The sequence below is a fragment of the Macaca thibetana genome, chromosome 11 (genome assembly GCF_024542745.1).
Source record: "Macaca thibetana thibetana isolate TM-01 chromosome 11, ASM2454274v1, whole genome shotgun sequence".
In the NCBI taxonomy this organism is placed as follows: Eukaryota; Metazoa; Chordata; class Mammalia; order Primates; family Cercopithecidae; genus Macaca; species Macaca thibetana.
In genome coordinates, this window is record NC_065588.1 from 12,667,715 (window position 1) to 12,694,286 (window position 26,572).

A 26,572-nucleotide genomic window follows, 5' to 3' on the forward strand; every position below is an offset into this window, starting at 1 on the left:
TAGGGAGGCTGAGGCAGGAGAATCGCTTAAAGACAGGAGGGGGAGCTTGTAGTGAGCCAAGATCACTGCACTCCAGCCTGGGCAACAGTGCGAGGCACCCTCTCAAAGAAACAAAACAAAACAAAAGACTAATAACATTAGTGGTCTCATGGTTACTGTTTGTAAAGACTTTAACTTCTGAATTTTAATAAAAAGAACTGTACTGTTAGGGAAGATTATAAAATGTTCATCTTTGGAGATCTTTTTTTTTTTTTTTGAGATGGAGTCTCGCTCTGTTGCCCAGGCTGGAGTGCAGTGGCCGGATCTCAGCTCACTGCAAGCTCCGCCTCCTGGGTTTAGGCCATTCTCCTGCCTCAGCCTCCTGAGTAGCTGGGACTACAGGCGCCCGCCACCTCGCCTGGCTAGTTTTTTTTTTTGTATTTTTTAGTAGAGGCGGGGTTTCACCGTGTTAGCCAGGATGGTCTGGATCTCCTGACCTCGTGATCCGCCCGTCTCGGCCTCCCAAAGTGCTGGGATTATAGGCTTGAGCCACCGCGCCCGGCTGGAGATCTTTAGGAAGAAAAGAATCATATTATTTCTCTTGGAAAGTATAAATCAGGAAGCTCAGCAGGATGATAGATAGGTTAGTTTATACTACTTGTAAAAAAAGAGGCAAATCTAGTTCTAAAACTCAACTGGATGATGTTGGGGAATTCATGTAACATTTCTGGAATACTGATTTCCTCATGTATCAAATGCTGGTGGCTGACTAAATGATCTCTGAAATCCCCTTCAGCCCTAAGGCTCTTGTCGGCAACGAACCTAGAGGTCAAACATACATTTCTTTCTTTCTTTATTATTATTTATGTATTTATTTATTTAGAGACAGGGCTTTGCTCTGTCGCCCAGGCTGGAGTACAGTGGCACAATCTCCGCCTCTCAAGCTCAAGCAATCCCCCCACCTCAGTATCCCAAGTAGCTGGAACCACAGGCTAGGGCCACAAAGCCTGGCTAATTTTTGTAATTTCTGTCGAGACGGGGTTTTGCCACGTTGCCCAGGCTGTTCTCAAACTCCTGAGCTCAAGTGATCTGCCCACCTGACCCTTGCAAGGTGCTAGGATTCCAAAGTGTGTGAGCCACAAATATAAATTTATAGTCACTGCTTTCAAAGTTATCCAGCCTAACAGTTTATTCTTGTTTCTCACCATCCTTGCAGAATAAAAATAAAAGTCTATACATCTATTTTAAGGGTGCTTCCTGACAAGCCTTCTATAATAACTCCTTGCCCGAGGTGTTGTCCTATAAACTTCCACAAACCCATTCTCCCTGCTGCAAATATTTCCTCTCAATACATCTACTATGTATCCTGCTTAGTGCTGTATACGTTTAGAAGCCAGAGTTAAAAAGAGAAAACTACTACTTTTCCCATCCTCAACTCCAAATTCTGGTTTAACTGCTCTCACTTTTTTTTAAACCAACATATTTGTTAAATCTGAAAAAGGTATAGAGCAAAATGAATGTGTCATTTAACTGAGTGTCGAAAGTAACAAAAATGATCTGTAACACAATTGCTTGTGGAATGACCTGCTGATGGCTGGTTAAGGTTTACCAGGATTAAACAGAACTCTTAACTAGGAATTTTATTTTATTTTCTGATCTGAGGATTAAATAAACCATCTCCAGCTTTGCCCTAGGAAGGCATGGGACTTTAAGAAATTAATTTTGCTTTCTGTAACACAGCCTGCTTATCTCTAAGAAGAATTAATAATAACTACATGCTCAAAGTCATTGTGACCCCACCAGAAAGGCTGGGTACAATCCTGAGCTATTAAATCTCACGTCAGCAGATCTCACAGTAAAAGCAGACATATTAACAACACAGTGTTGAGGCAAAATTTTGAAGAGGCAGGAGTTTTAAACATACACACACACACACACACACACACACACACACACACACGAATGCCTTATTGCTACCCAATGACCTGATGATAGGGTATTTTTCTTCCTCCTAGGAAGCCTTGCCTTCCAGGTGCTAAAGAAAGGCAGTCTGGAGGCTTATTTTACAACCAGCCCAATTCTTCTAGTTACTCAAGGAGAAAGTGTTAAGGGGTACTTCCTTTGTAGAGGAAAGTGGCACTTGTAAATCACCAATAGTTGAATTAAGATCTCTGACGGCTTTTTCAATTTATGGTGACGTAAATTAAGAGATTTTAGAGAAAAATCACTTTTCCACACAGTAAGAGCACTGTTTTGTAGCATTACTAATTAAGAGCATACAAGCTGTGGAGTCAGATTATAGTTCTATTGCTGTTCTGCTTGTACTATTATATACAAAGGCCTCACTCAATCCAATGTGTTTCTCCATTAGGGCATGCTTTGTCCAGTAGGGCCGGTGTCTTTTTCATCAAGAATCCATGCTCTTCCCTCTTCTTTCTCAACCAAACTCCTCCAAAGAGCTTTAGCTCAGGGAGGCTGGCAGTGCATAGTTTCAGCCTTTGTCCTCACCATCTTTTTAACACCTTTCCCTAACCCCCAGCCAGCAGTCATCATGAGGACCTTCCTCAATGCAAGTCCAACCTGCATCCCTTTCTAGTGTGTTGTAATAAATAAATACATTTCTAAATGTGTGATAATCCAGGAAGTATTAGCCTTTCTGAGTGTGCCCAATTATTTTAATAGATCGATTAATACCCTAATAATATAAGGCTAACCTTCTGAAAAATCCTGTCCTACTTCAGGTCTCTTGGACCTATGAAAAACAAGAAAACATGAAAACAGTTTAGGTGTCCTGTGGCAAAAAGTAACATCAAACAAATTAACACTCCAAGAGATGATGCAACTGTTACCTGGGAAGCACATTCAGAATGGCATAGCAGCTCCTTTCTGAGACTGGAGTGTGTTTCAAATGACATAATGGGTAACTGCTGTTTCTCCAGCTAACAATATAAACCCGGCAATGAAGGATATTTTCAAAGCACCCACCTTGTTGAGGACATCTCGCTGGCAGCCAAGATAAAGATTGGGAAGAATTCGGGTTGGCCCAGTGTTGGCAACAGGTAAGCAAGGCTGAGAAATGCAGGTAGGGACTAGAGTGGATTTTCCTTCACAGAGGCCAGGGAAACAACGAGAGAACTCAGCAAACCCACCTAAGAATAAACATTATAAAATTATAAAAAAATTATGCCACGCACAAAATAAAAACCAGCCTTCTGTGAACTGCTCAGCTACAACAGTTTAAAACACAAAAACTGAACCCATGGATCCAAGTGGGTATCACTGCACACCTATTCCTGGCTACAGCTGCTGATGCTAAGACTGAAGCATAATCCAGCACTAGGCTTGGCCTGTATTGCTACCATGTGGATAGGCCAGTCCTGAAGGCACTTAAAATGACTCCTCTCTCAGACATTCTCTTCATCTTCACATACCCTACAACATTTGCTCCCCACTCCCCATGCAAATGTTTTTTTTTGTGGAACATAAAGAGGATTTAAAGTTAGTAGCGAGTAACCAAGCCAATAATTCACAGAAGCAAAATGGGGATATAAGAAATGAGAACTGAGGCTGAATGCAACTTCTTCAAAATAAAATTGAGTCAAAAATTATTTCTACAATTAACTTTATATCTTCCTACCATACAAATTTTTCATTGCAAAGGTATCACAAACATACTCCCACCAACACACATTCTATCAAGTTCTGGAGATTCCCTGGGCAGTTAGTCAAGGTCTCCGTAATTACCACTGACGTCTGGAGAGCTCCTGTCCATCTCAGCAAGCACTATAAAGAAGTGCTGACAGACTAATTGCTTAGGGTACAGGAAGGCTTTGTGGCAAGATTACTGAACTCAGAATTAGAAGAATTCAGTTTTTTCGGCCGGGCGCGGTGGCTCAAGCCTGTAATCCCAGCACTTTGGGAGGCCGAGACGGGCGGATCACGAGGTCAGGAGATCCAGACCATCCTGGCTAATATGGTGAAACCCCGTCTCTACTAAAAATACAAAAAACTAGCCGGGCGAGGTGGTGGGCGCCTGTAGTCCCAGCTACTCGGGAGGCTGAGGCAGGAGAATGGCGTAAACCCGGGAGGCGGAGCTTGCAGTGAGCTGAGATCCGGCCACTGCACTCCAGCCTGGGCGACAAAGCGAGACTCCGTCTCAAAAAAAAAAAAAAAAAAAAGAAGAATTCAGTTTTTTCTAGTCCTGTCCTTATAATGATCTGCTCTATGACCTTCACTAAGCCAGTCTTGCCACCACTCAATGGAGTGAAATCTATGTAGCCAAGGAGGTGCTTTCACTGCCTCTGAGAAAAATAAAAAAAAAAAAAAAGAGTAAGGTTATTTGCTTTCCAATCTAAATATTCCTTGCTAGCCAAACCCAAACACAGGAACCAAACAGATTCTGATAAATTTTCAGATAAAAGCCTTCCTATCCGAACCCTCACTATTCACTAAGTCCGAATCAAGGAGATTTGGATGACAGGGGATCCTCGTATATTTTTAATATTAAATTAAAAAACAAGGCAGGGCTCGGTCACTCACGTCTGTAATCCCAGCACTTTGGGAGGCCAAGGCAGGCAGATTGCCTGAGGTCAGGGGTTTGAGACCAGCCTGGCTAACATGGTGAAACCCCGTCTCCACTAAAAATACAAAAATTAGCCAGGCATGGTGGTGGATGCCTGTAATCCCAGCTACTCGGGAGGCTGAGGCAGGAAAATCACTTGAACTCAGAAGGCGGAGGTTGCAGTGAGCTGAGATTGCGCCACTGCACTCCAGCCTCAGCAACAGAGCAAGACTCCATCTCAAAGAAATAAAAAAACAAAAAACAACAACAAATAACATGTTAAGTCTTATTAGAAGATAGTACCTTCGGCCGGGCGCGGTGGCTCAAGCCTGTAATCCCAGCACTTTGGGAGGCCGAGACGGGCGGATCACAAGGTCAGGAGATCGAGACCATCCTGGCTAACCGGGTGAAACCCCATCTCTACTAAGAAATACAAAAAACTAGCCGGGCGAGGTGGCGGGCGCCTGTAGTCCCAGCTACTCGGGAGGCTGAGGCAGGAGAATGGCGTGAACCCGGGAGGCGGAGCTTGCAGTGAGCTGAGATCCGGCCACTGCACTCCAGCCTGGGCGGCAGAGCGAGACTCTGTCTCAAAAAAAAAAAAAAAAAAAAGAAGATAGTACCTTCTTAACTGAGCCTTGAACAAGACCCTGAAATCTCACTAAAGTATTTATCTTCATCTCCCTGAGTTACATTGTATTAGACTTTCTCCCACTTCAAGAAACATACAAAACATGCCCTTGAAAACTGCTAGAAGTGCAGGAAGTTGAGAGGGAATCATCTGCCCTGTATTATGTTCAATTCAAGCATAATTCAGCCAGACGCCTGTCTCTACTGTCTAGGCTCAGTGCAGGGTCCTCAATGCAGCAAGTTAGAATGGTAGGCAGTTGACAACTATGCCACCTGCAGAATGTAAAAGAGTGGCCTGGCCTCCAACATCACCAAGTGTCTGTCTCTATATTTTTTAACACAGAAGCAGTTAAAGGTCTTCCACTTACTGAAGTTCTTAAGGTAACCTGATAGGCAGAATACGTGGATCCATTATAGAAATCACAAATTCCTTTGTGTCACAGGCCCTCAGGATCTGCACCTTACTGTTTCATGGTTTCAATTCTTATTTATTTATTTATTTTTTGAGACGAAATTTTGCTCTTGTTGCCCAGGCTGGAGTGCAATGGCGTGATCTCAGCTCACGGCATCTCTGCCTCCCAAATTCAAGCAATTCTCCTGCCTCAGCTTCCGGAGTAGCTGGGATTACCGGCATGTGCCACCACGCTCAGCTAATTTTGTATTTTTAGTAGAGAAGGGGCTTCTCCATGTTGCTCAGGCTGGTCTCGAACTCCCGACCTCAGGTGATCCGCCTGCCTTGGCCTCCGGTTTCATTTCTTACCATTTCCAATTATGACTTCCAGCCACACAAAACTCACTATTATTTCACATTTCCATGCTGTTCTCTTGTCCAAGAATACTACCCTCACACCGCCCCATGCATGCACACGTAGAAGCCATAGTACATACAGCATACACATGTGGGCAAGCCCCCTGATCATACAGCAGAGGAAGTAAGAGCACAAGCCCTTGTACCTGAGTTCCTGTCCCGGCTTTACCACTTTCTAGTTGTCTGATTTGTCAAGTTACTTAAGCCCTCTGACTCTTAGTTTCCTCATCTATAAAATGAGGATAACGATCACACGTATCTCACAGAGTTGTTGAGAGAATTAGTTAGTATATCAAAAGTATTTTGTGCCTGGCAAATAGTAAAGCACTCAGGAGGTATCAGTGTTTTTTTTTTTTTTTTTGAGACAGAGTCTCACTCTGTCGCCCAGGCTAGAGTGCGGTGGCGTGATCTCAGATCACTGCAACCTCTGCTTCCCGGGTTCAAGCGATTCTCCTGCCTCAGCCTCCCAAGTAGCTGGGACTACAGGCGCATGCCACCACGCCCGGCCAATTTTTTATTTTTAGTAGAGACAGGGTTTCACCAAGTTGGCCAGGCTGGTCACAAACTCCTGACCTCAGGTGATCTGCCCGCCTCGGTCTCCCTGTTTTTTTGTTATAGTGATCAGACATTCAGTTATCTAGCGCCATCTGTGCGGCCTTCTTCCACCTTTGATCCACAATTGTTTAGCTACACCTCCTTAGGATTCATCTGAGACACAAAGTGGAAAAAAGAATGCCTGTAAGGTTAACTTCTCATAGTGTGCCCCAGAGCAATAACGTCCTGAAAGAAGCTGACAGATAGGATAGCGGTCCAAAACATGAGAAAAATATTGTATATCCTAGCGCCCTGGGAGAGTCACAGCACATATTAACTTATTAAAGGTTCTAAGAAGTATCTTCAAAGAAACTGGTTTCATTTATTGAAGTCTAGTAAGTTTCCCCAAACTTATCTGACCATGGAATTCCCCCTAAAATATATTAAGAGCTAGTGGAATTCACACTTACGAAATGCTATGCTAAGGTCAAAGCGACTACTGAAATGGAGTCAATCAGAACTCCTATACCTACAAGTATAACCCACAGACAATCTCAAAAAAAGGGGGGTCGGGCCGGGCGCGGTGGCTCAAGCCTGTAATCCCAGCACTTTGGGAGGCCGAGACGGGCGGATCACGAGGTCAGGAGATCGAGACCATCCTGGCTAACACGGTGAAACCCCGTCTCTACTAAAAAATACAAAAAAAAGTAGCCAGGTGAGGTGGCGGGCGCCTGTAGTCCCAGCTACTCGGGAGGCTGAGGCAGGAGAATGGCGTAAACCTGGGAGGCGGAGCTTGCAGTGAGCTGAAATCCGGCCACTGCACCCCAGCCTGGGCGGCAGAGCAAGACTCCATCTCAAAAAAAAAAAAAAAAAAAAAAAAAAAGGGGGTCAGCCAATATTGGTATATGAGTGCCCACCGTTTAGAATTTATGCTTTTGTTTCTATTCGTGTTTTGTTCCTTTTCAGTCTCTGTAATTGAATAATACAGTCATTATTTACAGTGAGTTTTTTCCCCAAGGTAGTTCTTGTAACAATAAATGTTAAAGATTCTCATCATTCTTTGCTTTTCTTACACCTACCCAACCTAACAACTGACAGGCACTATTTTAATTTAATTGTATGATATTAAATTTTAATGTCATGTCTATTAACATGCAGTTCTGGTGTTTCTCTTTTTTTTTTTTTTTTTTTTTTTTTTTTTGAGACAGGGTCTCACTCTATGGCCTAGGCTGGAGTGGCATGGCATGATCTCGGCTCACTGCAACCTCTGCCTCCCAAGCTAAGTACATATAAAGAACTTAACACTGTCCAGTCCATAGTGAGTGATCCTCCCACCTCAGCCTCCTGAGTAGCCAGGGATACAGGCGGGCGCCACCACGCTCAGCTAATATTTGTATTTTTTGTAGAGACAGGGTCCTTCCTATGTTGCCCAGGCTGGTCTCAAACTCGTAGGCTCAGGTGATCCCCCCACCTCAGCTTCCCACAGTGCTGGGTTTACAGGCATGAGCCACTGCACCCTGCCAGTTCTGGTGTTTCTCTAAAGAACTGCCTTCATATATTTTTCTATTCTGGCTCTAAAATAGTTCATGGAATGGTTGTCATTTAAATCCAATAAAACGGCTTGGGCAACATGGAGAAACTCCATCTCTATTTAAAAAAAAAAAAAAAAATGCAAAAATTAGCCAGGCATGCTGGTGTGTTCCTGTAGTTCCAGCTACTTGGGAGGCTGAGGTGGGAGGATTGTTTGAGCCCAGGAGGTTGATGATGCAGTGAGCTGTGATCGCACCACTGCACTCCAGCCTGGGTGACAAGGTGAGACTCTGTCTCAAAAAAATACATACATACATCCAACAAAACAATATTCCAGTAAATGTTCTCAAAGAGAAACCACAGAATCCAAGGAAATGCCACTTGAATTTCATTTTAACCTTATAAATGATTATTTTTATAATGTATGTAATCCTAGAACGTACTGAACGCTTACTGTGTGACAAACGCTGCTCTAAGCACTCTATAGGTATTTTACACACTCTTATAACTGCCCTATGAGGTAGGTATTACTACTAATCCCATTCATAGATAAGGCTCAGAATCACATAATATAGGCTCAGAATCACGTAATATAATAACTGGAAGAGCCAGGTTATAAGTCTACTTTTCTAAATCCTATGGAATTACCTTCAACTCTCCCTTGGATGCAGGGACAGCCTTGCTGATGATATTCACGGGGTCCTGGCCTCCCAGCTGTGACCAGGCTAAAACGGCCATGGTCCTTTCCCAAACTGATGGAAGAGCCTTGTTTCCCCAAAGCCATATTGCTCAAAGGCTTCAATGAGGGAGAAGAAAGAAGATCTGACAAGACCAGAGAAAGGAGAATCTCTTTAAAGGCAATTTCACACGACACCAATAACAAAGTTTACAGATGAACTAGTTGAAATGTAAATATGGTCACTGGTTTGTTCATGACCATTTACACAAGTTGGTAGTAAAGTTGAGGCCATGTCTTGGCTTTCAGGTCACCCCCTACAGAACAACTTTCAGAGGAGACGCAATTCTGCAATAATCATAAACTGAGCCATCAGCCAGGCTGTCTGAGGTCCAGCTCTAGCGTTAATTAGTACAGTAATCCTATGTCACACTTTGACTTCAGTGGACCTCAAAAGTAAATGTGGCTCTAGAAAGTTCTGAGACGGAGAACAGAAACAAAGGAGAGAAAGAAACCATCGTTCAGCCTCAAAACAAAAGAGCCAAACATAACAACAACACTACACTGTAAAACATATTATAAAACAAAAAGAAGCTTTTTCAACTGATATCTAGAACAAATTCAAACAAACAAATATTTTAAAATATCTAACAGATTTAGCTGCAATCAGAACATTCATTTAGTGCTCAGTTTGGCTTGAAATGTCCCAAACTGGCTCCTAGTCACTTCCAGAAAACACCACCTCGGCCAGAGTACATTTTCACTGATCTTTATCTATGACAATGTTCCACTCTGCTGACATCCTCCTTCATTGACAGTTTTTTCCATTCACTGACCTTTCATTCACTGCTGCACTCTAGTGACTCCAGTTTCGTTTCATTAATTAACAACAGATGAGACACTGCCTGATTCCCTTGAACCTCTGAAAACTATCTGTGGCCTCACCAGCAACTCAGTTTTGAAACGTGTTTAAAATGTCCCTCTTCCTTTCATAAGTTCTCTTACAAACAAGATCTACTTCAGAAGGAAAGTTCAATCATGCAAACTTTCTGCTCCAAATGGCTGACGGAGACAGAGAATGAAGCGTCCTCTTATCTGCCCTCGTCATAACTTTGTTGTCCCAGGGACTCCAAGCTAGATTCCATTACAAGACATAACATCGACCATTATCCGCTATTTACTGTGAAAAGCAGTACCGAAAAACTGATAAGCTTCTTGAAAAAATTTGCGCATATTTTTTAAAGTTGTCTGAAGACTTGACTCACTGTCCAATCTTGCCAAGTTTCTCCTGTTCCTAATTTTATGCTGTTTATCATCTGGGAATGCAGAAAACGGAGTCATAGTAACCTATATGTGTTTCCCTAACATGGACCTGAACCTAAGAATGACTGTGCCCCCTATTCTGGAAGTATCTGTGCTAAGAGGAAGGAAGACAAATACGCAGACACTTCCAGCCTGCTGAGAAACAGGGATGGGCAGTCTCTGCAGGCAGAGAAGCGTCTTGGCCTCCACAGCTGTGGGTGCACAGGCAGCCAGACCGCAATGCTAAAAACCCATGTTTCTGTTTGTTAGTCTTCCATAAATCCAACCAAAAGAATGCATGTTTACAAATAAAAACATAGATACTACTTCCGACACAGAAAACATGTGGTACATACAGCTTCTAAGGCATTCCTGATTTAGATAACACCTTATCCTAATTCAGCCATGAAAACATTTTCCCTTAGGAGCACCTCCTTCACAATTCCAATCATAAATACGATTTTCTGTAAAAGCAAACGTGAACCACCATTCCATTTTGGGAGGGAAAAATCTGCTAAGCAAAATAAAATACATATAACAACTCTACTAAACAATTCTAATTAGTCACTCTTTTTTCTTCCCTCTCACCCATGCAATCAGTTATAAATCACAGTATTTTCTTAAAATGGAAGTATATTTACATAATAAAAGTAGTACTCTACTGTGGCTTAGTGATATTCTTAAAATGTTTTTAAGGCCAAAGTTCTAAAAATAGATCCCTATCCTTTTAGCAATTCCATGACTCTAAAGATGGTTTCCTGCAGTGAGAGACAGGACCTTTCCACTCATGCCTTCATTTAAATAGGGAGCAAGTCACTAGAGATTTATCAATTGACAGAGCCGCCTTCAAGGAAGGCAGAATCAAAGAGAACTGCCCTCCCACCCTATATTGTGAATGGATTCCATGGTTATACAAAGAAATAATATTGATACAAAGCTCTACTTTATGGAAGACATTTTTCTAAAAAGTCATATGCAAATTTAACTTTTATATTTTAAATAATCTGCATATAGTTCATATGGTTGCACAGTTTTGAACTATGCAGTTAAATTCTTGTTTTTTGTTTGTTTTTGGAGACGGAGTTTTGCTCTTGTTGCACAGGCTGGAGTGCAATGGCACAATCTCCGCTCACCCACAACCTCCAACTCCTGGGTTCAAGCAATTGTCCTGCCTCAGCCTCCCAAATAGCTGGGATCACAGGCATGCGCCATCACGCCCAGCTAATTTGTCCGGCTAATTTTGTATTTTTAGTAGACACAGGGTTTCTCCATGTTGGTCAGGCTGGTCTCCAAGTCTCAACCTGAGGTGATCTGCCCGCCTTGGCCTCCCAAAGTGCTCGGATTACAGGCATGAGCCACCATGCCTGGCCATTACATTCTTTTGTAGTTCTCACATAGTTTAATTATTTTGTAAAACAAAACTCCCTTTTTGTAACATAAACACAATCCTTTCAGTTGCTTATTTTAGAATATATGTGAAAAACTAGAGTACACCTTCACCTGTAGAGGACAGTTCTCTCTTCTCTCCATACTGGAAAGAAAATCTGTTGCTTTATGATCACACAAAGGAGACAACTCTAACATTAAAAATGGAAAATAATGAAAATGTTTATTTTGCAGTAAAGTACTTTAATTGCTCTTAAGAGTAATTCTGTTATGCCTCAGTCTGACATGTCTGATTTAGGCAACTTCGTTCTCTAGACACTCACAAACAGACTAAAGTATGGTCACAATTCTTTCAGGATCAGCAGACAGTAAACATGGAGAGTTGAAACTAGTTGAAGAAAAGAAAAAAAAAAAGCAACATAATTTCATACCCCTAAAGAAAGCAAACAAAATGTGTAACTAATGTTTCAATGTAGACACTTTGGTCTGGCTAAGCCAAGCCACACAGGTTTGGTAAATTACTCCTAGGAAGGTAGAGAGCCGTGACGTGTTTTCCACAACATTAGCAGCATTTCATCTATTTCCCATATAGCCAACTCTCCAACTAGCCGTACTAAAAAGAAAAATCCCAAATGATCTAAAGCATTAATTTAAAGCTTTCATTCCATCCACCCCTATCCCACCATCTACTGGAGCACAGACCAAGAGAAGAGTGGAGAGATACGCATTTCTCTTTCAGGAAGGCTGACAAGTAGCCTACATCTCACAAAACTTATCCTATAAATGACATCTCCAAAAAAGCTCACCCTGTATTAAACAACTCTATCACCTGACACACTTGGGAAATGGGAAATTCTATCTAATTTTGGTAGTTAAAACATATACAACAGTTACCACATATACAACAAATGAATGAAAAATTTTCAAAGCACCAGCAGACAAATCACTAAACACTAAAATTATGCAACTTGTAATTTCTTATGACTCAGAATGTCCAGATCTTATAACTAAGGATAATATTTATTTATTTATTTATTACATTTTATTTATTTATTTATTTATTTATTTATTTGAGACGGAGTCTGGCTCTGTCGCCCAGGCTGGAGTGCAGTGGACGGATCTTGGCTCACGGCAAGCTCCGCCTCCCCGGTTCACGCCATTCTCCTGCCTCAGCCTCCCGAGTAGCAGGGACTACAGGCGCCCGGCTACTTTTTTTGTATTTTTAGTAGAGACGGGGTTTCACCGTGTTAGCCAGGATGGTCTCCAGCTCCTGACCTCGTGATCCGCCCGTCTCGGCCTCCCAAAGTGCTGGGATTACAGGCTTGAGCCACCGCGCCTGGCCAACTAAGGATAATAGTTAAATCAATTCAATCGGCAACATTCAGATGTGTTATTCAAGGACTAGTTCTCAGAAGATGTAGAGTGATACTATTCTGCTGATCTTTTAAATTGGCAATACATAACTATGCCCAGAAAAACTCCTCTTAAACGCCCTGAAACAAAGATTGTTCTAAAGACTTGTGCAACCAGAATAACCAATCAAAAGGAATACAGCCAGAATCTACCACGTGGCCGAATAGAATTAACAAGCTCTGTAAGTAGGAGAGCCAGAGTCACAGACTCTCCCTACTGTTTTCCTAACACATCTGTGCTTTCCCGCCTTGAGGCTTTTGAAAATTCAACCTTTCCAATCCATTTTGTATTTCCTTCTAAACTACAGGCAAGCACAAGTTGCACCTCTTCTATAGCAGTATGTTCCCCAAATTTTTTAGCATGATCAACAAAATACATTTTCCACTCAAACCCTCTGAACACCTACACATACTTACCACTAAGACAAAAGTTTCATGATACTATCTTCCCTAATTCTGTTTAAAAACAAACAAACAAACAACTTTGACCAGCGTATCCAGACATGGTCTTGCCGGCTTAGAGGCTCTATAAAATTTATACCAATCATTTGGCAGTATCTACCACTGACCTACTAACTGTGAAATAACTGTATGTGTTGTGACCTGTCTTACTTCTCCAGCTATTGTGAGCTGCTGATGGGTAAGAATTATGTCTTATACTCCTTTGTAATCACCTCAGCATTTAGCATAGTGCCTGGCACATAATTAGAATTCAATAAATGTTTATTGAATCCTTCCTTGTTACAATGAATAGCTGTTGATGGACATAAGTCTTGTATATTTTTGGTGTTCCAAAGGATTTCCTGATTCCATTCAAAGCCAAAAGCTAGTTGGTGTGGGTGGGGGCACAAAATCTGCTTCCTATTCCTAGACCACAATGCCCCAGAAGACTCTCAGGGTGAGCGGGGAGGCAAAAGGCAAGAAAAAAACATTTTTTCTTCTACTACAGGAAAAAAGATAAAATTGGTGAGTGCCACTTTGGTTATCCAAAAGCAACACTCAATCGTTACTATGATTCTTCCATATCCACAGGACTTTACATGAAAGGGAAAGAAAATTTTTTCTGATGCCCCTAAATGGTGCAGGACTCTGTAACGGTGTGGAGAGTCCCGTAATACATCTCCATGGCTCAGGGAATCAGGGCACATCCCATAGGAAACCAATGAGACACCAACTACGATTACACCCCAAATGAGGATGGTGTGGCTGCTGGACATGTCTATAATCATCATCAAAATGGATAATGAAATGAGATTATCAATAGGGGAAACTTGAGTCAAGAGGAAAAAGGAATACAAGTCTAGTGTCTGGAGAATGATTCAAGAATAAAATCTGACTAACTTGTAAACTGTCCATGAATCACACTATACAGCTCACTTCTCAGGCTATCCATGTGAAGCGCAAAGCTTTCTAAGCCATCTAGCCGCAGGCTCTCCCCTAAGACCACTTCTGTATATTCCATTCTGTCTACAGTCCTTCTCTCTGGCCGACTACACATTTTGACAAGAGATCTCACAGAGCAGTGAGGGAGAAAGGGATAACTGCGTTTTACATATAAGTTCAAAAAACATTTAATAGCACCTACTATGAGTCTGACATAGTGCTAGGTAACAGAACAGTGGTGACCAAGACAGAGGGCCTTCTCTGGAGTTGACAGTTTTATGGGATAAACTTTAACCAAATAATTAGATGAATAATTAACTAATTATGGTAGGTGGCCAAAGGCATATAGAAACCAACTTTGCCTGGTAGCTAGGGAAGGCTGGACAACTACATTGAATCTAGCAGGAAACACCTAGGTAAATAGCAGAGAGAAGAGCCCAGGGCAGAGGAGAGAGCCTCTGCGAAGGCCCAGGGCGCATGATGTTGTAGGTTTAGAGCAACAGGGAGGAGGCCTAAGGAGCTAAGGCAAAACAACTACTGAGGACTTAAAGTGGCACTGGATGAAGTTAGCAAGGTAGGCAGAAGCCAGCCACTGCGGGGCCTTGTCAATCAGTTAAAATTTTGTGATTTATCTTAAGAGCACTGCATATTATTGATGCATATTAAACTGAGAAGTGATATAATCTGAATTAGTTTAAAAATACAAAATAAAAATGTAACTTTAGCTGCAGTGTGAGCAATGGATTGGAAGGTGGCAAGACAGAGCATGTAAATGGACCAGTTAAGAGGCTCCTGGAGCAATCTGGGGGAGGAATAACGTTCAATTGACTTCATGGTAGCAGGAGACCAGAAAACCAGACAGACCCAAGAGGCTGGAAGAAAGATCTGGTGACTGAGAGACGACAGGTGTTGCAGCCATATCTCCAATAGCTCACAACACCCATCACCTTAAAGTACAAATTCTTCCTTCTGATTTAAAGAGCTTACATAATTTTCTCTCACATCCTCTCAATTCCCAGTTCTCTCCTTCACAAAAAATCCACTCTGGTCTCCTCACTGCCCCTCCAAATCTATGTTCATTCCTGACATTTTTAATCATGTTCTCTTTCTGCCTCAGAATTCGAAGAACCCTCCCTACCCAAATCTTACTCATCTTTCAAGGTTTGATTAAAATTCCATTGCCCTAATCAAGTCTTCCCTGACTTCCGCAGACTACACTGAATCATCCCTTATCACTGTATCATACATTTGAGCAAATGATCGTACACTGCTCTTTGTTTCATCCACTTTAGGTGCATTTTCCCAAATTAACCACTAGATTTTCAAGGGCAGGGGCAAGACTTTTGCTTTTCCAATATCCTCACCCCCGAGAGCCCAGTCCAAGGCACAACCATGGAAATACCCATCAAACACTGAGAGGCTGAGTGAGTGAAAGGGCTGGAATATGCTGGACCTGGTGTTTCTCTAGACCACACAGCTGCCACAACTGGGGCAAGGGAAGACTGATGTCACTGTTGTCATCTGGGGTGCTTCTGTTTGGTTTGTGCACAATATCAGGATGGGGAACCAAGGGACTATCTTTAATCTTTAGTTGGCTCTCTAGTCTGTTTGTTTCAAAAGACAGTCTCAAGCATATGTCTTCGCCACTGGTAGCTGGGAAGAGACATGACTGACTTTCCACACTGGCAGATAGCAATCGGAGAAAAGATGATCCAATTTAGACGAATTCATGCCTACTGAGACTCAGAAACAGAGCCAGAAATACACAGCAGCCAGTGAGCAAACAGCACCTTTTCCCCCAGCTTTACTGAAGTATGATTAACAGACAAACATTTTATCTATTTAAGGTGTACAGCATGATGATGTGATACACATATACACTTGGAATGACTACCTCACATAGCTACGCTCTTTTTGTTGTGGTGAGAACACTTAAGATCTACTCTTTCAGCAAATTTGAAGTATATGATACATTTATTGTTAACTATAGTCACCGTGCTGTACATTAAGTCTCTAGAACTTACTCATCATGTAACTGAAAGTCTGTACTCTTTATGCAGCATCTCCCCATTACCCCCGTCCTCCAGCCCCGGGTAACCACCGTTCTACTGATTTTATGAGTTTGACTCTTTTAGATCCACATGTAAGTGATACCATGCAGTATTTGTCTTTCTGTGTCTGGCTTATTTCAATTAGCGTAATGTCCTCCAGGTTCACCCATATTGTTGCAAAATGGTAGGATTTCCTTCTTTTTTAAGGCTGAATATTCCATTGTGTGTGTATGTGTGCATATCGCATCTATTTTTAGTCTGTTTTCAGTGACTCTCAGTCACTGCAGTTTTTTAGACACAAGAGCGGTCAATTCCTTAATAATTGGTATACTTTGACTGAAATCCACTAACTTCAATCTCATTGACCAAATGCTACAGGATTCGAAATGGAATTACTGACGTTTCCCTTCTCCAGACAAAGAAGAAGAAATACCAAACTAGATAACAGAATTGATTATAAGAGCACAAACAGCAAAATCCATAACCAGGAAGATCAGGTTCTATTATACTTGCATGAGGAAGGATAGTAATTCCATTAAACCAAAACTATACATTTATTACACAGAACAGTTATCAGAATCTAGGTCCTTGTTAAATTGAAAATGTGTAAAGAGTCTAATACATTTTTGTTCACTTGTAGGTCTAGCTACAATAGTAAGTCCAACTCAAAACAAAGAAATGAGTATTTGATCTTTAACCATAGCAAACATTAATCGAAGACCTTTGCTGTGTTAATAAATGGTATCCTCTACCCTTATTCACAGCTATACACCAGCATAAAACAGAGTAGACTTTCACTTGATGATCTCTTCTGGCTAACATAGTTTAATGCTTTAAAAAATTTTATATACAGTATATTTTTATAGATTGCTATATTCTATAAAATATGAAGAATATGACGGAAATTCTCAAAAAGACTGAGAAAGAGCTATTACAAAAAGAGCCTTTCAGAATAAGCCTGATCCGAAATGCACACCCTTGATTCCCAATCTAGCCTCCTGACAAAATTCCAGAAGACTCTGGAATTTCTTGTGGATGTGGGCCTTGGGCAGCGAGAGCTTGGGAGAGTCACTCAGCAGCTCTGTTATTTTCCTCATTTGTAAATGAAAGGGCTGAAGTCTGTGGTCCATTTATGGTTTTCTCCCCCCAATCGCCGTAGGGTTATCCTCTACCACATCACAGGACAGAAAGGAGTGCTGTGGAATTAATAAGCCTGGTGGAGCCCTTTTGCTTTTACTCAGGCTATAACTAGGGAGAGAGAAGGACATAGTAGAACAGCATTTTTCACATGCAGGTTGATCTTTATTTCTACTAAATTAACCCATTTACTCTCTTTACCGTATGTCAGCATAAAATAAAAGCCCAAATTCAATCGTTTTCCTTTTTTTCACATGTATTTACTTCTAATCTGGCGCTCTTAGAAATAGACAAGTAGAATAAACTGATACATAGTGACTAAGTAAAAGCCAAGAAACAAGTTTATTTTTCAGAGAACTAGTTTTCTCCAGGTTGTTGAAAATACCAAAAAAGGTTGCTCAAAAAGTCAATGTTGGTAACTGATTCTTTTGGTTTTCAAACTCATACTGCTAAGTTTCTTATTTTTTTAAAGGATAGTCTTTTAGACTATTGATACAGAAATTTGGCATCTGTTGTCTAACACAATCCTCATAATAAGGCAAGCGTTACTATCTCTTTTTAGGAGATGAAAAAATACAAGATAATTCAGGTTAAATGACTTATCCAAAGTTGCCATAAGGAGCAGAGACACACACACACAGAAAACACAGGCTACAGCTTTGATCCCTAATCCATTGTTCTTTCCAGCTTAAAGGGATTTCCTCAATGCAGATGTTAGATCACCTAGGGAATGGGTGTGGGCATGGCACTGAGTTGACCAGAAGACCCTGAAACCTTCTGCAGATGCAGATATAGATCCTGTGCTCAGGTAACACTTTTACCACTAGGACCTAGTTTTTCTTCCCTCCTGCTCTTTTCTGATCCTTTTTCTTTGGTCGATATCTAAGGTTTAGCAGTAACATGAAAGGTATTACCAACCCTTGAAAATGGTTCCTTTTTTGGATTCTCCAATCCCCATCTTTCCCCTTCCCCTCAATCTTAAATCTTGTATCTGCAGGAGAAAAAACAAAGACAGGCCCAGCACATGGCATAAAGCATGGCTCTCTTTAGCTCTACCTTGTGTAATTTCTTTTTTTTTTTTTTGGAGATAGGGTCTCACTCTGTCACCCAGGCTAGAGTGCAGTGGCGCAATCACAGCTCACTGCCGTCTCAAACTCCTGGGCTCAAGTGAGCTTCCCAAGTAGCTGGGACTATAATTATGATACCACCGCACCCGGCTAGTTTTTTAAATTTCTAGTAGAGATGAGGTCTCTCTCTGTTGGCCAGGCAAGTCTCAAACTCCTGAGCTCAAGTGATCCTCCTGCCTCAGCCTCCTAAAGTGTTGGGATTACAGGCATAAGCCACCATGCCTGACACCTTGCATAATTTCTATACCCAGATTACCTATTGCTCCCATGAAGCTGGTCTTCTCTGCGTTTATGACTTTTTATTACAAGTTCAAAATATAGTTTAGCAGACACAAAGGACTTTATTAAAAAGAAAAAATATACAGTTTATTCTGTCAATATTTTCCTACAATTCTAATTATTTAACATACTTAAACTTTTCTGAAATATTCTCAATCGAATTAGATTCTTTTCAAATTATTAGAAATCCAGTAATTTTTTTAGTCAAATAGGAATTATAGCATTTTTCCCTTACAAAAGCCCATCCTAGGTTATAAAATCATTATTATGATACATTGATGTCACACCCATTTTGTTACTCTATTAATATGCTTTTCTTTGTTTTTGAGATGGAGTTTCACTCTTGTTGCCCAGGCTGAAATGCAATGGTGCGACCTCAGCTCACCGCAACCTCCACCTCCCGGGTTCAGGCAATTCTCCTGCCTCAGCCTCCCAAGTAGCTGGGATTACAGGCATGCGCCACTACGCCTGGCTAATTTTGTATTTTTAGTAGAGACGAGGTTTCTCCAAATTGGTCAGGCTGGTTATGAACTCACGACCTCAGGTGATCTGCCCACCTTGGCCTCCCGAAGTGCTGGGATTACAGGTGTGAGCCACCGCGCCAGCCAATATGAATTCTTAAGTCTTAATTTCAAAGAGGGTTGTGGGGAATATACGCAGGTCTTTAAATTGTATTTATTCAATAACTGACTTCAAAATTGAAAAAAAAAGGGAAACAGTGGTTTGCCATTACCCACCCATTAATGGTAATAGAGAACTTATTTTTTATTTTTTATTTTTTTGAGACAGAGTCTCACTGTCTCGCCTACGCGAGGCTGCAGTGGTATGATCTTGGCTAACCGCAATCTCTGCCTCCCAGGTTCAAGCAATCCTCCTGCCTCAGCCTCCCGAGTAGCTAACACTACAGACCCGTGCCACCATGCCTGGCTAATTTTTACATTTTTAGTAAAGATGGGGTTTTGCCATGTTGGCCAGGCTGGTCTCGAACTCCTGACCTCAGGTGATCCACCCACCTCAGCCTCCCAAAGTACTGGGATTACAGGCGTGAGTCACCATGCCTGGGCAGTGATGGAGAACTTTCTAAGGCATCCAAATTTGTTCTTTTTTTTAAGATGAGATTGCTACTGATAATTTTTTTTTCTTTTTTTTTTTTTTTTTGTTGTTGTTTTTTTTAGAGACAGGCTCTCTGTCACCCAGGCTGTAATGCAGTATTGCAATCACAGCTCACTGTAACCTCAAACTCCTGCTCTCAAGCAATCCTCCCACCTCAGCTTCCCCAGTAGCTGGAAATACAGGGGTGCACCACCACACCCAGCTGCTATTGATATTAAACCCTTTAATCCACTGGGAGTGAAACAATGCTATGGTTTGGTTTGACTTGGTTAGGTTATTTACTAATGACTAAATCGAGCAATCAATTTACATTTTAAAAAGTACAATAATTATTCTGACTGTTCTCAATTAACATGAATTCAAGGACTTGTATCTTCCTATGAGTGGAGCTAGATTTCTAGGGTTGTTAGCTCTTTATCAAACACCAGTATTTAAGGACCACACAAAATTAGCATTGTTTACAGCAGCATTTTCATCAGATTTTAATACCATCTTCACATCTACTCATATAGATGAAGAAAGTTTCATATTAGATATTTTCCCATCGCAGCTATGTATTTGCTTTATCAGAATAAATACACCTTCCAAATCATTTATTTCAAAACAATCCGAAGTTTTCTCTACTTTCAGGCTTCATCACTGCTTAATACGCTTATATTCTAAACTAATAAATCATAGGAAATATAAACAGTATAAAATCTTCAGGTAAGCTAATATCAAAATATTTACTGAAAACTTAAGAAGGGCTAGGTCTTGCGGGAACACAAAGATACACAAGACCTGGTCCATGTTAAGGAACTAAGCCTACCGCATTCCTGTAGAGGTTCCCCAAATCCCACTTCCTCCTCCTTCAGTAATCCTTCATTTTTTATGACCATGTAAGCAGGTCCTCCAGGTAAGTGTCAGTGTCCTCTTGTTTGAAGGAAAGAGCTTATCAATTTCTTGGGAGTCCTCTTGTTCCCTTGTTACCCAGTCATTCTTCTGTGGGTAAGGTAGCCCTGAGAGTGTGAGTAGATGTGGGGCCACAATTCCTCACTGCCACAGCTAATGACCATAAAAACCATCTCACATATCTGATGCTTTCTTTTCTCAAGGTGGCTGAAAGTTCTAACCTGATAGAAAAATTATTCCAAGAAACCACTCTGTCTTTCTATGACCATGTCCAAACGGGACTGACAAAAATCTCCAACTGCCGAAAGTCACAGGGGCACTCAGCAGTGAAAATCGTCTCCAGTGACCTTGTAACTTATGGTAGCCCCTGTGAGAAACTAGCGCGCTTTTCAGTTATTTCTCCCCAACCAAAACATTTAAGAAACTTTTGTCAATGTGTCCTTCTGTCCCACATCCCTGGCTTGTCCTCTGAGCAGCTGGACCGTGGCAATAAAACAGTTTCCCAAGAATTGATGGCCAAACTTTCTCCAATACTGTTATCCACTTACCCCAATGATCTACCTAACCTGAGGAACAAATTCACTAACCAAAAGAATCCCCAATTGCTTTTGGATGACTGGGAAGGCTTCTAATCATCTAGAATCCCCTCTGAGGTGTCACAAGAAATCCAGCTGCTCAGAAACTCCCAAACAAGCAATTCAGACCCTGAAGTCACCTCCTAAGCTAATAGAAACACCGGATTCTGGAGGTGTGGATGAAGATATCGTGCTACTAATACAGTTGAAGTGGCTCCTGGCGCGGCCTCCACAGACTTTCCTTTAGGCCTAAGAAACACTTCCTGTATGAAACGGGGATGTCAGGGTGTTCTGACTCAGTGTGTCATACCATGTGTCCCTAGAGTTGACATAGCTAATCAGGCAGTCCTGTTTCTTCCTTATTGCCCAGTGAGTGCCCCTCCCAAGGCTACACAGGATCGATAAGAACCTTCCCAGGTAACACAGGAAAGCTCTCTGGTAAAGGAGTAACAACAAGTGGCTAAAGCACCTGTGCTAGAAACTCCATGTGAGCTCACTCCTCTGGGGGGCGTCTACTTGACCGAGATGTTCAGTAAGGGCTCCCCGTGGGGTAAAAGTGTCTCAAACAAGAGCAGGGCAGGATAACCACTCTGTCACGAAGGACATCTTGGTATACTGCTTCTTTAAGAAAAACTCTGGCTGGGCGTGGTGGCTCATGCCTGTAATCCCAGCACTTTGAAAGGCCGAGGCAGGCAGATCACCTGAGGTCAGAGTTCGAAACTAGAACTGGCCAACATGGTGAAACCTGGTCTCTACTTAAATACAAAAATTAGCCAGGAGTGGTGGCAGGTGCTCGGAATTCCAGCTACTCGAGAGGCTGAGGCAGGAGAATCGCTTGACCTGGGAAGCAGAGGTTGCAGCAAGCCAAGGTCGCGCCACTGCACTCCAGCCTGGGCGACAGAGCAAAACTCCATCTCGAAAAAAAAAAATAGAAGAAGAAGAAGAAAAACCCTGATACCCTGATCCCATTAACAGGATTCCAAGGTAAAGTCCCTCATGCAGTGGCCATGTGAAACATGAAATGAGTTCCTAAACTCACCACATTCGTTTAGTGAAATGCTAATAATAGTTGTTATATTTAACACACTTATACTCCCAGTAAACGAATGTGTCTATCAGCAGAGACAGAATCTAGTATTACAATTCTCAGTTACAGACTTCTGAAAACTAGATTCTAAGACAAGCTGGCTTCACTTAAGAACACTAATTGAAAGATCAGACGGAATCACAGCATAAATGAAAGGTGTACAGATAGACAATGAAAAAGATGGAACTATCCTGGTTCTTAGAGAACTGAGGAAAACCTTGTGAGAGAGAACGGGAGACATGGAAATCTTATCTAAACCTGCACAGAGTTTAAAATTATTAACACACCAACAGCTAATTAATCTTTTGTTTTTCTTAGATCAAATGTTTAAGAGCACTCTTGTCTATCATTGAAGCTGAATCTGCCTAACACAGCAGCTTTATGGTAAGGTTATTGTGTGCTGTCAAACTATATTCCCAGGGAAAGGATTTTCATTTGCAAAACGAGAAGCAAAGGATGAACAGCCTTCTTTGGAATCTGATGGGATTAACTCCTATGATGCCGTCCTTCAGGACAGATATAGAATATTTGGTCCTTCCCACACATTTTATAAAATCATCTGGTTGCTTAGCATTTCTACATTGCGACTTTTTTAAAATTATAAAACAAATAAAAATACACAAGTAACTTTTAAAACAGTTCCCCTACTTACCAGAAGAAACATTCTGCACACATTCTCCCCCTATTTCATTGTTCATAATGCCCAGAAAGGTGACCTTATCTCTGGAGTCCGCTCCAACTATAAACGTTAAGTAAGAGTCTGACACTGTAATATTGGTCTGGTTCTTGCCACAGGGACGGGAACTAACAGCGGGAGCTGAGGTGTTCATTATTTGATGTTCTTTTATCACAGGTGAATGGAAAAAGGCAGACAGAAGCAGCTGGCTTTGAGCTATCCATATGGGTGTGCAAATCTGTGTGGCACTACCAGTTAATACCAAGTGAAGAGGCACTTGAGCTAAGTCAAAAATACACTGACCCATGTGGAAGAATGATATAGTATTCCAGTTAAATAGGACAGTGACATCAATCAAAAGCTATAAATAAGTCATTTTACACACCAAAGTTGGGATGATCTATTGTAATGTGAGCTCACTGTGAAATATGCTTACTTACACAGCTCAACAAGATTCTGAGTCCTTTTAATTCCATCACGAGCCTTACCTGCAAGCAGGTGAACAGAGTTGAAGCTCTTCTCCAGTTTACCCAGAAGTACAGTGAGAAAACAGTCTGAAGAGAGAGAGGCAACATCTTGGGAGCTTTGATCGTAAACTACAACCTTCTGACTGCAATCAATGTCAACCTGAAATGCAAACATGAGGCTTGTTAGGAAGAAGGTGAGAAAAGTAATCTCAAACTACTGCGTAAGATCTCACGTTTACCAGTGCTGAGGCAAATAATTGCTTCCTGTTTTCAATTAATAATTTGAATAAAAATAAGATGTAGTCAATTTATGGATAGACAGCATACAAAACTCTTAAAAACCAAAACCAATGCTGTTTCTGTGTAGGTGGTCTCACAATTCCCTGGTTTTAAATCCTTTATGCTATAAAACGGTAAAGTTCAAAATAAACCAAACAATACGCAAATAAACATAACCCTGGACCTAAACAAACTTTTGTAAAAATGACTTTTACAGCTTAACAAAGATATCAGTTGTTTATTTAAATTAAAACATGAGCTCATTTGTATTAGTCAAGAAAAAAACAGCCTTCCTCACTACACAGACAACATTTTAGTATCCCAGGAATAACTTTCCTTGAAGATAATATCATTAAGTCTTGACCAGTGTTACCACATGTGTTATGACATATAAAAAGCACCCCTAATAATTAGTTCCTACTTTCTTTCCAAAGAACTTGAAAAGAATGACTTTCCTTTCAGTAAATTTGCAGATAATATAAAATAGTGTTTAATAAAATAATTTTAGCAAGCCACAAGAAAATACAGCACTTGTCCAAACTAAAGCAAGTTAATCCTTCTGCATAGTTTAGAAATATTATTAAATGTGACAATATGGACAGTAAATTATTTTGAGATACCACAAGGCATCAAAATTTAAAAAGCAACCAAAACTTCCTCAAATTACTTTCTCTACTTAAAGAGGAGGCTTCAATTAAAATTATTCCCCATTCAGTGTGTCCATTTATTTTAAAAAGGCAAAAAGGAAAGCATTTACCTTATGTTTCGCTGAATGCTGAATGAGCTCTGTAATTAACACTTTGTCCTGTTGCAACCTTCGCTTCATAAGCTTGGAGCAGTTGATATTAATGGCTTCCAAAATGTGGGATGTATTGTATTCCACAAATGGCCGGCTATCAATTAGCAGCACTTTTTCCGTTCCACTTTCCAGCAGAGCCACCAACCTCTCAGTAACAATTTGAGTTCCAATCATCTCATGGGCCATGACAACAATAAGTCCTCTTTTCCCACCTCCTTCTTTAATTTGCCACGATGATGTAATGGTGGTGCGCTCAAAGGCTCAGCCACTCCATTGTACTAAAAGTGTATGAGGTCAGGCTGGTGGTGACTGGCAAAAGGAGAGTTAAACCCATTTTCAGCAAGAGCCCTCCAAGTGAATGTCTCTTTCTCTTTCCCGTTGATGTGCTCTTGCAAAGGACTCCGTCCACAAAGCAGCCCCTCACATTTGATTCATAAAGAGATGACTGGAATAACCATTCCACAACAAAAGATGCTTTGGGGCAGCCAGCGCATTACATCATTCTTTACCTTTGCTCCCGCGCTCCAACAGCTTTACACTGGACTGAAAGCCTACGCGGAGAGGGAAAGACAGAAAACAAAAACGTGAGGTCAAAAGAAGAAGAAAGAGTGTCAGATTAGAGAGAGTGTATGATTCATAATATTTACTCCATTAATCTAATTCCACACTTGATGCACTGCTTCATTTGAACAAACAAATAAAAAGGACAAATTGGTATGGCTTCAGAAAAATGTACTAGTGATAATTCCATTTTACTTCAAAATGTAAAAACTCAAAGAAAACAAAACAAGACATATCATGAATTATAAACACCCAGGGCTCCGAACTAAATGACCTGTAGTATGGAATTAAAAGGGCTATCAAAAGCTGCTTGAAGTATTATTATTCCAAATAGTTTTCCTATATTTTATTTGCTTATTTATTGAAACCCCACAAATAGCAGCTGAGGACCAAGTTAGCAATCCTGTCTTATCAGGACAAAAAAAAAAAAAAATCTCTTCTGAAATGGCTTGAGAATTCCTGTCATGAGTGGGTAGGCGTATATGTGTGCACATGTGAGCTCACGCGAGTACCAGGGCGCAAACAGCAGCCTTTTTAAATTGCCCTCATGGAGGAGAGAAGATGCAGGAAAACTGGAAGTTCTATAAATTTCAGCTATCTTTTAAGGAAGAGGAAGGACAAAAACAACTGATACGTTTGTCACAGCAGCTGCTGAGCTAGGACTGTGAAGTGCCGAAGCTCACAACCATGACCCTGGCATGTCTCCTTCCGGAGGCCGCCTCCCTACCACCAAGTTGCTTAAGGAAGCTTATCCTTCACTTTTTCCTGCTTCATTCTTCAGAGAATCACTAACTCCTAGTCTTAAAAAAATCTCACCCCTTAACCTGGAACTTTAAGTTAGCAACCCAGACATACAGAGCCCTTAAAGTTGGACTCAGTGCTTTCCTTTCTTGCCAAGCTCCTTTAATCAATCACTTTCTAATTAACACTAGTTGAAGTTTTGTGCTTATTGCTTGGACTTCACCTTGACCTTCAATACTCTCAGATTCCTAGTCCATCTCTGCTTATACGAAATCCTCTACTACAGAAAACTACATGTCTACTTCTGGCATTGAACTTCTAGAGGGTAAATTTTTTTTTTTTTTTTTTTTTTTTTGAGACAGGGTCTTGCTCTGTCACCCAGGCTGGAGTGCAGTGGCACAATCTCAGCTCACTGCAACCTCCGCCTCCGGGGCTCAAGTGATTCTCCTGCCTCAGCCTCCCAAGTTGCTGGGACTACAGGCATACGCCATCACGCCCGGCTAATTTTTGTACTTTTTGTAGAGACAGGTTTCGCCATGTTACTCAGGCTGGTCTTGAACTCCTGGGCTCAGGCAATCCACCCATCTCAGC

At 41.3% G+C, this 26,572-nt stretch overlaps 1 protein-coding gene across 2 annotated transcripts in view; it reads right to left on the reverse strand.

The window, feature by feature from the left end:
• The window catches only part of DUSP16 (dual specificity phosphatase 16), a 92,524-nt gene that overhangs the window by 24,750 nt on the left and 41,202 nt on the right, over positions 1-26,572 (reverse strand). For both annotated transcript variants that reach the window (XM_050748225.1, XM_050748226.1), the window contains exons 2-4: positions 24,638-25,230; positions 23,623-23,761; positions 2,965-3,128 (exon numbers count right to left, since the gene is read on the reverse strand). In XM_050748225.1, the coding sequence (XP_050604182.1) occupies positions 2,965-3,128; positions 23,623-23,761; positions 24,638-24,865 (531 nt within the window). In that variant the 5' untranslated portion in view covers positions 24,866-25,230. The remainder of the gene's footprint in view (positions 1-2,964; positions 3,129-23,622; positions 23,762-24,637; positions 25,231-26,572) is intronic.